At 49.3% G+C, this 14,423-nt stretch overlaps 1 protein-coding gene across 1 annotated transcript; it reads right to left on the bottom strand.

Moving 5' to 3' along the window:
- Window positions 1-12,300: 12,300 nt before the first annotated feature.
- On the bottom strand, window positions 12,301-14,145 carry RTN4R (reticulon 4 receptor). Its single transcript, XM_008945942.1, has 2 exons — window positions 14,091-14,145; window positions 12,301-13,730 (listed from the first exon to the last, which is right to left on the bottom strand). Exons 1-2 carry the CDS (start codon window positions 14,143-14,145, stop codon window positions 12,301-12,303), a joined length of 1,485 nt encoding a protein of 494 aa, XP_008944190.1.
- Between the last annotated feature and the right edge of the window lie 278 nt (window positions 14,146-14,423).

Raw genomic sequence — 14,423 nt, 5'->3', positions numbered from 1 at the left:
TTAGAGGGCAGCAGCACCAAATTCTGCTCTCCAAATGCCCTGCTCTCCAAGACCCTGCAAAGCGCTGCCTACAATGGTGTTAAAACCATCCCCCTGCTTTACAGTAGTCTTGAGAACATCCAGGGCCAGCTGGAAAGCACTCAGCTACCACAGCAATAAGCACCAGGCCATTTATAGAGCTCTGTTCAGAGCAGGGCTGGACGAAACAGGCCACACATTAAGTGATGCCTGGGGAAAGGAGAACAGAGCAGTCGTTCCACCCTGAGTGCTCTCCACACTGAGTGAGGTGAGGCCACGGGGGAAAACGGATGGGGAACGTTCAAGACTTGCTTGCAAGGTGTCTGCAGCAAGGCTGCATGGGAAGGCTTCCAACTTCTGTAGCATTTGGTTGAGCATTGCCCTACTGTGAGGTCTCTCTTCGAGCCAAGCTTTCCAACTGTCCATCTGTAAGAGTCGGTCAGAAGAGGAATATTGTCTCAACCTTGTCATTAGAGACTTGGACAATAAGGTACCCTGAAAGTTTGGGTAACATCTTGACAAGAGTCTGCAGCAGCCTGCCTGAAAGGGAGCTGGTGATCCCTGGGATGGAATGCGGTTCCTATGGATACATGGGTGCAGACCCCAGGATAGAGCCAGAGCTGCACGGCATGAAGTGTCCTGGAGGAGAAGCACTACAAAAGAGCTCTGCCTCTCTTCATAACTCGCGTGACACAGGGGTTAATGACTAATGTTCACCTCTCTGCTGTAGCTACGCTTTGCTGTTGCAAGTTGTGGTAACAGATGGAACAGGTCCAAGGAGTCCTAACATGGTCCTGAGTCTCAAGGCACAAACATCCTTCCAGAGCCTGGTTCCTGTTCCGTGGTGACCCTCCCATGGCCAGCACAGCACGTGGACATTTCCACATCCCCCTCTCCAAAAGAGGAGACAGCACCAAGAGCAGGTGCCCAGATCTCAAGTGAGCTAACACAAGACAAAACAGACCTGGAGGAGGGAAGAGGGGGAGGACAGACTTAAAATAAGATTGTTGGGGAAAGAAAAAAAAAGAAAACCACCCCACCACACACCCTCTCAAGCTTTGAAAATGTGTTTCTGCTAGGCTGCAGAGATGACAAAGAAGGAGCTCCAGGGAATGGGTCTAAGGAGGGGCCTCCATGGAAACGAGAAAGCTTCACAGAACAACACGGATTTGCAAAGGGGTGGGCAGGGATGCCAGTTATCCCATCACACCATATTACTGCATTTTGTTTCTATATTATTATCCTCCTGTTGCTAGAGCCATTAAAAACTGTCTCTAAATAGCTCCGCAAGGTGACCTACTCATTGAGTTAATTTGGCTGTGGTGGCTTGGGTGCTGAAGGATGAGCTTTGTGATGGGACCAGTGCCCCTTTCAAAACACACAACACGGTAAGAGGTGTTTCTGGGTCACACTCCACTCCTCAGCACGGTGCTGTGCCAAGCACCACACCAGCCAGGGCCTGTGGCCCCAGCCCAAGACACTCATCACAGCTCAGGAGGGTCTGTGCTTCCTTCCACCGGGGAAGCATGGAGCCTGGGAAAATCCCAGAAGCCTCTTCGACCTGGAATCAGTCTCTTCTGCCTCAAAGTCCAAGGAAGGCCAGCTTGGACTGCTTGGACTTTCCAGATCCTGCTGCATAGGTCCCCATGCTCTCAGGGGAGGCATGTTCTCGGATCTCCCTACAAGATGGAACCCTGCTGGTAGACCTCAATTTAGAGCACAATAACACTGTGACACAATAGAATTGGTCTGGTTGGAAAAGACATTCAAGATCATCCAGTCCAGCCACTCCCCAGCAGTGCCAGGTCCCCACTGCCCCGTTTCCCTCAGCACCACATCTCCACAGCTTGGGAGCCCCTCCAGGGGTGGGGACTCCACCACTGCCCTGGGCAGCCTGGCACAGCCTCGGACAGCCATTTTAGGGAAGAAATTTTTTCTAGTATCTAACCTAAATGTCCCTTGGCACAACTTGAAGCCTTCTGTTCTTGTCCAATCATTTGTTCCTTGGGAGCAGAGCCCGACCCCACCTGGCTCCAGGCTCCTGTCAGGAGCTGTGCAGAGCCAGAAGGTCTCCCCTGAGCCTCCTTTGCTCCAGGCTCAGCACCCCCAGCTCCCTCAGTGGCTTCTCATAAGACTTGTTCTCTTGACTCTTCACTTCATTGCCCTTCTTTGGACATGAGAGTCTTTCAGGGCAAAAACCACTGGTCCCTCCACTGCATTTTTCTTGCTGCTTCTCCCCCAGGTTTGCCAAGACCACGCTGACGCTGGCCAAACCACTAGTTCCAGGAGCAGTAAATGCTGGGTCAGACTCTTCCTTGCCAGCATACATCTCCGATGCACCTCCCAAGTCGTGGTGAGCCAGCACAGACCCACACCAGGGAGGATCTGGCAGCTCCAGTCTGCTTTGTTTGTGCAGCAGTTGGTGCATGGAGCTTCTGGCCTGCCCACAGGAGTGCTGATAGTGTTGATGATCACAGTGATCTTCCAAGCACATGCCTATAGTCTTAGATGAGCTAGTTCTTGAGTTCTCATGGGGGCCAGCCTCCTTGTTTGTCTTCTTCATCCAGCACTGGTGAGCATTTAGCTCAGCTTTGTTGAGCCTTCCCTTGGCAGAATGACACAAGGCTGCATGAGGCTCAATCCAGCAATCTGCAGAGCAACCTAGAAGCAAGCTGTGTGATGCTGAGGTCCCACCAAAGCTCCAGAGCTGCACCACTCCAAAGAATGAGCCAGGCCAAGAAGAAAATCAGATGGCAGCATCCAGATGTGTTCACTTAGGTATGTCCCAGTGTTTCTTAAATCCTGGTGTCCTCAAGCTCACACTGGCAAAGAGTTTGAGGCAAACCCTACATTTCTGGCATCGCAGAACTCAGTACAAAGGGATTCTTCTTCCCTCAGTGGTGCTGGGACTTAAACCTTTGCCTGCACCACTACCCCAAAGGAGAGGCCAAGGGAGCTGCAGGGGACAGGCATAGGGGAAAGCAAAGCTGGAGAACATCTGGAGACAAACCATGAGGAAAGACCACTGCAGCCAGGGTCTTGGAGACACCAGAGGGCTTTCAGCTGTGGAGACTCATTCAAGAAGACCTCACAGGGGTGAGCAGCTCCTGTGTCACTGCTGCCCACGCCTGCATTGCTCCAAAGTGGCAGCAGTGGCCAAATCTGCCCAGCTCAAAGCACGGAGGGGAGCTGCAACACATCAGAGGAGAGGAAGCTGCTCTCCTTGCAGCTCAAGCACCGGCCAAGCGCGCGTGCTGGAACACCAAATAAAACTCCATTTAACAAGAAGCCTGAAAAACGTTAAAAAAGTGGAATCATCTCACACAGAGCCTGGTTCAACCCTGTCAGCCAAGAGCTTCAATTGGCAGCCAGACGAGTGCCTGTCAGGGCTGGGCTGGAGTCATTAGCAAGATCAGAGTCCTGGCAGAACAGCGGGAGGCTGGACTAGATGACCTAATTTATGTCCCTTCTAGCTCAAAAAAAGCCTGTGATGTATTTTTAATGAAGCACACACAATAAACTGCTAACATAATATTAGAGGCTCACTTCAAAGCTTGAACAGGCAGGGAAATCAAGGTGAAAGTTTCTGAATTCATCATTATTATGTGTCACTCATTCTCACTATGACAACCCCTGCGCACACCAAATGCTTCCTTTCCAGTCTGTGGTGAGTGGTTTGAAGCCCACCATCCTCCTCATTTTTTTTTTCATGCAAATTAGAAAGAATCTGGAAAGTATAAAGCTTGACCAGACACCTCTTATACATATATGCATTGTTCCAGCCCCACAAAAGGTTTTGCAAGCAACGTAATTTAGTGACTAGAGAAGGCTGTGGTCATACCTTAGGTGAGCTTTAGGCTACCTGGGTTGCCTTTTGTTCTGCTGGCTCCTTCTCATCATAGAGCTGGGTTATTATTTCAGGAGATGTGTCAGGGAGCAGCAAGAGGAAGGTTGCTCCCTCAGGGAACGCAATGCAGAAGCTGGGTGGGATCCTACAGCTGGAAGGGGCCTCACCAGTCACAGCCCGTCCCACAGGACCTGAGTGAGGAAACAAGACCAAGGGATGGTGGCCAGGTCCAGCCAAGAGTCTACAACAAAAGGCAATATCACAGTAATGAGGCACTCCAAGGTGAAGCCAGGAAGTCAAGGTCCAGTGATGACCAGCCAGGTCCATAGTGAGGTGACAGGTCCAAGGTGAAGCTCACAGCCAGGGTTCAAGGAAGAAGGCTGAGATGTAGACCAGCACTCCTCTAGTTCCCTCCAGGGACTGAAGGCACCAGGCTGAACATAAATAGAGCTCAACAGCCCACAGTTTGGGTGGAGACCCTAAACAAGACTGGTCAGGGCTGTTAGGACCTATTAGATAACTCAGGGTCCTGGCAAGATGTATGAGCTGCACCAGTGGCATAGAGCCACCCAAGGGAAAACAGGATGTCCATGTGTCATGGTTTTCTTCTTCCCAGGATTATTAGGCCACTCTGGCTGGAGAAAACAGATATTTTTGTTTTCCCCTCCAACACCCATTCCTTTTGGGATGGTCCCTGTTCCACTCAGTGCTTGGAAATAATCTCTTAGATTGTTTAAAGGCCACAACGTTGGTGGAAATAAGTAACACATCACAACGGTGGAAACAAATCAGAAGCCAAACGCTCCTCTGCCTGCTCCAAAGTATTCCTGACCTCTCCAGGTTACAAAATTCGGCCAAGAATAAACTGGTCAAAGACTAAAACATCCCTCAGGTGCATCAAAACAACAATGCCTCAAGAACATGGAATCTGGAAGACCTTCTGGTGAGCTGTCCATGTGGGAAGTGCTCAAAAAGAAGACACTCGACCTCAAAACATGCACAGTGAAATGAAACATTCCAGTCTACTTTCCACTCCCACTGCTAACTCATAGAAATTAGGTGTGCAAATGAATGCATTCCCAGACCTCCTTATTTGGGACATTTCATGTTGCTTTCCCTTCAATATCCTTCATCTCCACCAGCCTCATCCTCAGCGAGGTCAGTCTGGAAGCAAGAGAGTGGCAGCAAGGAGAAGAAAACAAAAGCACTTCACAAAATACAGAATTTAATAGTCTTGCTGGGAAACTTTGTTAAAATTTCAGCTTTTACTGCCCAAAGCAAATGGGAACGTTTAGTCCTTGGGTCTTGAATTCAGCTTGAAATCCTCATGAATGCCTGAATCGCTGGGTGAGGAGCGTGCCTGATATCCAGCCTTGCCGCATCTTGTTTGAGCTGAGTCTCTGGTTGTGATGCAGAAAGGGACGTGAGCCTCCCAGGTAGCCTGGTGTTAAGTTCAGTGGGGGGTGGAGGGGAGGATGGAGACAGCTAATGAACGAGCAGAAGTGATTGATTCTGTCTTGGTGTCACTGAGCGGCTGTTTGTCAAGAAGCAAGGAAATGTCAGTGGGATTTGTAAGCACTTGTAACTATTACATAAAGCACTTTGCCTAAGAATCACATCAGATAACTTTCTGAGACTGCTGCCCCTGAGAGTGTGTTAATACAACCACTGGCTCTTCCTGACATTTCTGCAAACAACTTATAAATATTCCATGGGAGTGGCTGCTCCTGCTGCCGCTGCTGCGGTGGCTTGAATGGAAATACCAGGGGACAAAAGAGCAGCTCTGCCCTTATTTAGCAAGTGTGCAGCTAAATAGGAGTCCTCCATCAACCCACTCCAGGGCTTTGCTCCAGTGGAAACAAGAAGCAGCCAAGCACCCTGCCCTTCTCCTGCTGAAGGAGAAGCTTGAGTGAGCGTGAAGACCCGGCACAGTCTCCGACCACCAGCTTCTTCACACGCAGATGGGTGCTGGGTAAGAGGTTAAATGACTCACCCGAGGTCTCCTGTTGTGCTTGTGACACTGCTGGGAAGTGCAGCTCAGCCAGAGCTGTCTCTGCTGCTTTACTCCAAAGCTCAGAGGCTAAACACAGAGTTCCTCAAGCAGGGTGAGGCAGTGATGGAGAGGCTGATGTCTGGGGGTCTGGGACAGGCAGCTCCACGTGTGTCTGGGGACTGTCCATGGTGGGTGCTGTTCAAAAGATGCCATGCCACTCCTCCTAGGCATGGACACGCTGGTGCATGATGAGTTTTTCTGCTCACGGGCAGCAGGGAGGATGTCCAGCCTGTTGGGACAGTGGGAGGGATCACGTAGCAGCCCTGGTGATGCTGCTGTGCTCCGGGCAGCCTGCACCAGGCACAGGCAGGACCGTGTCAGCTGCCCACACCATGGAGCTCCTGGTCCTTCTCTGGAGGTGCTGGATCCGACTGCACTAGAGAGGCTTGTGCAGAAAGCAGAGCAGGATCTCACAGCTCGGGCAGCAGCAGACACACATGCAGTGAGTGGCAGGAGTGTGGGTTTGAACCCCACCAACCAACCAGCAGCCAGCCAAGAGGTGCAGCTTCACTGTTGGAAAACATTAGCTACCCACCTGGGTGGCCAAGGCCAGCACCCCTTCCTCACGCTGGGCTTTGCAGTCACTCCCTCTCTGCTTTAAACCTGAGTGATAACGCTCAGAACCAGCCACAGGACAACCAATGCAAGAGGGGACCAGCCACGCTCACACCACCACCAAGGAGCAACCCACAGCCAACCACTGCCAAACATAAACCCACATAAACCACTGCAGATGGACCCTAACACAGGGAAACCATTGCAGATGGACCCCGACACAGAGAAGCCACTGCAGAGGATGGACCCTGACCCAAGAAACCCCCTGCAGATGGAGCCGCCCACCACCGAAGCGCTGCGGAGGAGCCCAGCCCATGACTCATCCCGCTGATGTCTTGGTGCCATGCAGAGTGTGGCAGCCTATCAAAAGCTGTGATTTCATCCCAAAAGACATTACTGTTTTTATGCCTGATGACAGCTGGGCCTTTTTGGTACCTGCTGACCTAGAACAAGCCTCTCACACTGTACTGAAGGTGGGTCATTGCAAGATTTGAAGCGCCTCATGGCTTAGAGAGTGGGCAGTGTGTGCCTTGATTTTCACTGTGCCAAGTCTCTGTTTTGCCTATTTATAGATGTCCTAGGAAGCAGTTCCATTAAGTTTCATCTGCCTCAGCATTTCTCCATGTGGTGCCCTAGTTATGGCATAAATCAAGGGGTCTCCAATTAGCATTTGTCTCCCCGGCCAGAATCAAATGTTTGGGCTTGACTTTATAAGGAGGGTCTCTGCATAATTTCACAGATTCCTTGCCCTCCTCATGGTTGCACCCAGAGTTTGTGCTATATCCAGAGCTTCCCACCAGCAACTGTGATACCCTGGTCTAGTATTACCCCTAAGAAACCTCTGCCTCTCTTGGCTGTTCTCCTGCCCAGAGCCCCATCTCGCAATCACTCTGTTTTTTTTTTTTTTTTGTTTGTTTGTTTGTTTTTTTTTATCCTTTTCTGGTTTTGAGGCAGAACAACAATAGCTCTTTTCCCTCACTCCCTAATGATAGGGAACTAAACCAGAAACACAGCTTGGACTTAGAAAACCTTCCAGCCTTTATTATTTCTATGATTCTATGATTCTATCATGTTTGTTTATAGCAAAATTCAGCAACTCAGATAAGAATTCGTTTTCTTCATGTCACAGCAGAGAGATGATGAAACATCATGTGCTCACAGGGTTTAGGAGATGCTGTTTAGGAGCAGAGATCTCAGCCCTGTGGAGTCATTAGCAGCTGAGCATTTACCCCATGACCTTCTACCCTGGGGAAGGATGGGGCAGAGGTGACAAATGCCTGCAGCCCAGGGCCAGGGTAACTAGCAGGTACTTGCCCTCCAGAGAGGTAACTCACTGTCCTGAGTCTTGTGAGATCTGGTGTTTCTCTGGTGTCTCCCTGACTCAGAGCAGGAGTGGGGAGAATTCAGCCTCAGATGGGAAAAGCTTGGAAACATGATTTCCAAAATCACTATGCAGCTAAGCAGATCCCAGATGAGCTTCATTAAGAAACTCCATGTATTTAAGCTGATTTCACTTTGGAGACCCGAGTAACAGTTGTTAATGGTTGGAGAGTCACAGTGCTGCTGTCTGGAGGCCTAATTTGAAAATGGGAGTCCTTTTTCTCAGGGGAAGGGCAGCAGAGGCAAAGGCAGTTTGTGTGTCCTCTCACATCCAGGGCAAGAGGGGCAAGAAGGGAGGAGAGCAGCTGCCACAAGCACATTGGAGGCAACTGTAGACCCCTAAACTCCAAAGCAAAGAGAGACCACCAGCTCTGCCTGAGCTTGTCTCCCTCAGGACATTGCTAGATCTCTGTGGGCATAGAACAACCTACCAAGGTCCATTGCCTGGCCATGGTCAGATTTGACTGGTCTTGTCCTGCTCCCAGCCCCTCCTGGTCATCTGATGAAGTGTTTCCAGCAAGATTGAGTCAACAGTGATGGGCAATAAGGTTTAGACTCAGCTCTGCCAAGGGCTTTAAATGCACACACCCAAATAAGTTCATCTTTTGAGGGTTTGGAGGGGCTCTGGACAGGGAAAGTGAAGAATTCTCAGGAGACCACAGCTTACACTAGAACAGCTTGAGTTCCACATGTCAGAGCATTTAAGAGCTTTCCAATCAACACCTAGAATTTCTTATGAACCAGGCCATTGCTGGGGTTTCTTTCACAATGTCTCAGCCCTCTCTTCCTCCCTGGCTTTGATCAAAAGGGTCTTGACGATGGAAATGGTGTCAGAGCCACAGCATCCTCATATAAAGTTTTGATCTCAATGAATCAGTTATCCATTAAAAAAGAAAAAGAAAGCTTTCAAAACCACTTTGTGTCGATCATGTTTACATAAAATGTGCTTGAGTCAGATGTTGCAACTTGGCAGCATGGCAGAGAAGAGATGGGGACCCCTGGATCAATACCTGTGTCAGGCATCTCATCTGGGATGGGACAAACCACCTTGGGCATGTGCTTTTGCACTTCCCCACCGGCAGGCAGAGGTACAGTCCCATCTCCCAGCATCCCTCACCCATTCAGAGCCATTCTGGCTCCTCACTGTTGACTTTCTTTAGTTGACTTCACTCCTGGCATCAAGGACTTGAGCAGAAAATTAACTGTGACTTGCACAGCAAGAGAGGAACAGAGAGAAAGTGTCATGAGAAAGGAAACAGTCAACAAGATCTCAAGCCCTGCTGGGTAAATTCCAGTTAACTCAGGGACATCTGAATGTAAAATAGGTCTAGGAATATCTGGAAGACTTGTGCCCATGCCAATAAAGTACAAAGCAGAAGGAAAATTGTCTTCCTTTGAAATCTTCAAACCCTCCTTGCCCTCACCAATACCAGAGTTCACCCTTTGCCTCTTCCAACCACCTGCAGGTGTTCCTGCTGCCCCTTCTTCAAGAATTTGTCATTCAAATGGCCTTCTAATGCCTGTAAACACAAAAATTGGCATCTGGACAGCAGGAAATCTAGGAAATTAGCACAAGGGACTCTTCTGGGCTTGTGGCCAACATATAGTCCTAGGAGCCACTGAAAGCACAGCGGACTCAGGCTCTAGAAAGCAGTAGAGTGTCATTGGGTTGGCATAAAATGACTCCAAGTCAACTCAGGGTAAGTGACAGTAATGCACTAGTCTGCTTTGTGTTAACCACGGGGAGCACCAAAGCCAAACTCCCTGGGATACTGATTTGGGCACAGACAAGCCCAGTTCTCAGCTCTGTTCAAGGCCCATTTAGCTGCTGGGGAGAAATGCCACCACATGCAGCTCTTCTGTTTGTTTTTTTTAAGCTCATCTTGATTTTTTGCCACCTTGTCTGGTCTCCTTATGTCCTTATGCCCACAGAGCTGCGGACATTGATCCAAGCATTTTGGCCACAGGACTCACTAACTACTGTATTTGTGTGCCCTGAGACTATGACCAAAACAGGGGCTTCCACTGCAGCCCATCACAGCATCCAGCAATTCTCCTTCTAGATTTTCCACGGGCTTTGGAGTGGTGCTGATCCCATGGCTGATCCCAACTGAGCTGCTCTCTGCTACCATGCTTCAACTTTTGATGCTTTTGGAGGAGCAGGGGAGGTCAGGACCTGCTCTGGGCATCCAGGACCTTGGAAAATCCTTTACCACTGGCATGAAGGGAACAATCGTAGCCAGTATGGCAGAAAGCATCTGGTAATGTCCTGATCTATGTATGTGGCACACAAACTGGACATGCACAGGAGCATCAGGATTGACAAGGCTGTGTCTGGCTTACCAAGGACTCCCAGCACAGGGCACTGACTTCTTGCTTCAGTTTTTGGGCAGGGCTACCTAGTTGGACCTAACCACATCTGGCTCCTCTGCAGAGGTGGATGCTGGTCATGGAGTCTATGCCACATCTTCTGGCATATCATCACTGGCAGCCCCACTGATGGATTTGGAGCAGACACATCACAAATGCAACAGTTTAGGCACCTCTTGTTTGTACAGGTGGAAACTGGCTGTGACAAAAGTAGAAAGTAATGAACAAAACCTCAAGAAGTTGTTGCAGGTGGGCCCCAGATCCTGCCACACTGGCTGCCCATCCTGCAGCATCAGAGTCTCTCTGGGACTTGAGCCATCCAAGCATCCTCCCCTGCTTCTTCCCATGGCCACTGTTCCTGACTCATGATCCAACAAGCCTAGAGCAAGGCTGGCACGAAGTCATGGCCCTGCTGATGTCCCTCACTTCTGGCTTGCAGTGGTCTTTCCCTCCTCCACATGTGTTTGTTCTGAGAAGCTGAGCACCAGTTCCAGTGCTGTGAACCCTGATGGTGGCTGGTGACCCAGCCTGACTTGGACACCTAGTCCCCTAGTGCATATTCCCAGGACACTGCTCTTGCTCTTGGGCCCAGACCACATGCCACCTCCTTGTGACGAGCTGGCCTTGCATGCAAAGACCTCAATACCTCAACAGTCTTCTTCAAGAGAGGAGCACAGAAGAAAATCTGTGGTTTGATAGGGAAAACCAGCCTCGCTGCAAACTCTCTGCACAACCCTGCCATAACCTGGAGCACACTTGGGGGGGCTGCCTGCCCTACGAGGGGGACACAGCTAGATCTGGGCAGGTGCTTGCTGGCCCAGGGTGGTATGTGGACACCCAGACATCAATGGCTTTATTTTCATAGCATCCCCAAGTCAAAGATGGAGGTCACTGGTACAGTGACTCCATGAAGCGCTGGTGGCACAGCCAGGAGTGGACACCAGATCTCCAGCCCAGCCAGGCTGAGCTGCCTGACCATGAGCTGTGAGTTTGGGGAGATACACACTCTCTCATGAATCCAAACCGGAGTGCTGCTCCACTCTGAAGCTGCCTTCTGGTTCCTTAATCACAGAGCTGAGTGTAATCCGTGCCCACTGGAAGAAAAATGGCCCTGCCCAATTTCTTGGGACTGCTTACTGACATTCCCCTGCCTGCAACACGGAGTCCTCAGCTCCAAGGGACCAGGCTAATATTTCCTGCTCTTCTGAGCATCCTGAAATATGAATGATGCTGGGCACAAGCATGGAACAGCTCGAAGGGAAACAGGAGCACCAGCAAATCATGTCTCATGTAAGGAAACCCTTCGTTGGCATCAGTTAAAGGTTTCATAACCATGCTGAGCATCTCTTATTTATTACTGTCGTGCTAAATGCTCAAACCCCCTTCAGATTACTCAACATCCTTTTAATTCTTCAGCATTTCAGGTTAGCACACTCCACCCCTCGCAGATGACAACCAGTTAGGAAAAAGAAATCTTTATTTTTTCTTTTGTATACTTGTACACAAGTAAAATAAAATGCATATCTATATATACTGCAATCTTGTGAAGGAAAAGGCAGCATTCTTTAACAAATGCTGCCCGTAAACGTGGTGGGATGGAATGAAGACGGAAAAACTGCAATATTCATAAACATAGGATTAAAACAGCATCAAATCCATTACCTCTGCAAATGGGAACCTGGAATATTGTTCAGTGTGATGTCAAGTTACAAACAGATTTTAGACATTCTTTTCAGAGCATTTCTTACACTTTTTTGTTTTGATTTTTCCTGTAAATAAACCGCATTTCTTTACCATCTGCTGTAGCAAAAGCTGCTTTGTGGGCAAGTGCAGTTCCGAAGACCAAAGGTATAATTCACAGGTTTCAGGACAAAGAAATTATGTACATCTTGGTGTCTGTCTTTGTTTTTTTTTATTTTTGTTTTTGTGGTTTTTTTTTATAAAGGCATCCAGTTAACTTTTGTGTAACAAAGCTTTCTCAGGGCCGATGGGAGTTTTTGCTTTTGTTTGCAACATTTCTGGAGGTCAGCAAAAGTCTAGTATTAAACTGTCATCAACCCAAGGAAAAGAGTTAATTTCAGCAGAATAACAGTAAGCTCCAAACCAAGGGGGGGATCAAAAGGCTTAGGCTGAGCTGTACTGTGGAGCTGTTCCCTTGCTGGGTGAGGCGGCACTGGGCCTTTGATCTGTTCTTTTTAGAGCAGCCCTGCCTCTTTTTGGTTGGGACTGTGGAAGGTTCAATAGGCTCTAGAAATTCTGGTTTCAACTTGGTCAATGGAGGGTCTACAATGCTGGGGAAGGTCCCAAAGGGGGAATCGTTTATGTGCTTGATGCTGGCATTTTTGGAAGGGTCCGTCTCAACGTACTTGGTTTTGGACATGTTCTCCTTATCCTTGAGTTGGTTGTTGGAGGACGGCCGGCTGCTGTGGGATGAAGGACCTGCCTTGCCTTTAGCTTCATAAATAAAAGACTTATCTATTTCTGGCTGGCAGCACTTTGGGGAGCCGTTGTGGGAGCCGAGAGGCGGGACCCCAGTTGGGAATTTCCCAGACCTGGTCTTAGTGCTAAAAACACTTGTTCGTATCTGGTTGAAGGAGTCAACACACCCTTCCAGGTCGGCGCTCTGCAGCCGTTTGAGGTCTCTCCCTGCCAAGCGAGGTGGAAGGTGGCACTCCAGCTCTGAAGATGACCCTTTAAACTGCTTAAACCAATTCCAGAGAGACCGAGCCTGGCAGTCACAGATCCACTGGTTGCCATTCAAGCGCAGGTACTGGAGGGACACCAGCGGAGCCATGGTTTCCCCCGTGAGCACGGTCAGGTTGTTGTTGAACAGATACAAGGTCATTACTTTCCCCAGGTCGTGAAAAGACCGGTGGTGAACCAGGCTGACTCTGTTCTGGTGCAGAAGCAGGCGATCGAGGTTGATGAGCCCACGAAAGACGTTCTCTGACAAGCTCTTGATTTTGTTCCCGTGCAAAAACAGGTAGGTGAGGTTTGCGAGATCTATGAAGGTGTCATCCAGCAGGTTCTGTAAATTATTATCCTGAAGGTAGAGATATTGCAAGGAGAACAACCCTCGAAAAAGCCCTGTGGAGAGCTCCAGGAGCCCACAGCGATCCAGGTGTAAGGTGTGGAGGTGAACAAGACCCCGGAAGGTGACTGGGTTGATAGATTTCAGGTTCATGTTGTCGCTGAGATCTAACTCCTCCAGTTTGCTAAGCCCATAGAAGGCTCCGGGCTCAATGAGGCTGATGTTGTTGGAGTGGATCCAAAGGATAGTCATGTTGCGGCAGGAAGTGAAGCTGGTGGACCTCACGAGGGTTATCTTGTTGTTGTGCAAGAAGATGCGCTGGCTCTGGATGGGTATCTCAGTGGGGATTGCTGTCAGTCCTTGCTGCTGACAACTTATTGTAATCTTCGGCTCACTGTAGCATACACACGCCCCGGGGCAAGACTCCACTTCTGACTGGATGTTCAGACAAAGCACCAAAATCAGCAGTTTGCTTCCTAAAGGATAACAAAAATAGTATGCAAATTAGCCAGGGTCATGGGAGAGTGCTTTTCTTTGCAACTAATAGATGAGCCTGAAAATCACCCTTCTGAACGCATTGCCACGAACCACAAACAACGTATGCCAGGGGAGCCAAACAATTAAAACATAGAATTAAAAATGCTCTACTGCTCAATGCAACAGCTACAATCAATATATGCCTCTAGTGACAAAATCTGAGCACTTCCTCAGCCTTTCATGCTCGGGAGGCCTCTGACTTTGGTGGAGAAAGAGACTGACCATCATTATGGGTTGTCATGACACATCCTGAGTCCTGGATGCGCATCTCACCTTAAGTCCTGTTCCCAAGAGCTTACCTCTGAGCAAAGGGGCTGTCTCCGGGGGGGGCAGCCCCAAATTTGTCTTTGCCATAGGCACATTTGGCACAGTTCAGCCCATGGGAACCCATCTGCCCAGCTATGCTGATGCCTGCAGCCACAGGGTTGTGCTACCCCATTCCAGCAGAGCCACCAGCTCCTTGCTTTTTGGGATCATTGAAGAAGCAGGTGCCCCCAGGCTGCACTCACAATGCAAGACAGAGATGTGGCTTTTGGGATTTTCAATCAACAATTTCAGACTGATTTGGTCTTCCTGCAAGAAATAACTGTGAGGGTTTCCCAGAATAACTTACAGGTCAGACCAACCTGTAG

Source organism: Merops nubicus, unplaced genomic scaffold, assembly GCF_000691845.1.
Source record: "Merops nubicus isolate BGI_N331 unplaced genomic scaffold, ASM69184v1 scaffold2268, whole genome shotgun sequence".
Classification (NCBI taxonomy): Eukaryota; Metazoa; Chordata; class Aves; order Coraciiformes; family Meropidae; genus Merops; species Merops nubicus.
Note: the sequence above shows the minus strand (reverse complement) of the source record. Positions and strands in the feature narration are given on the sequence as shown.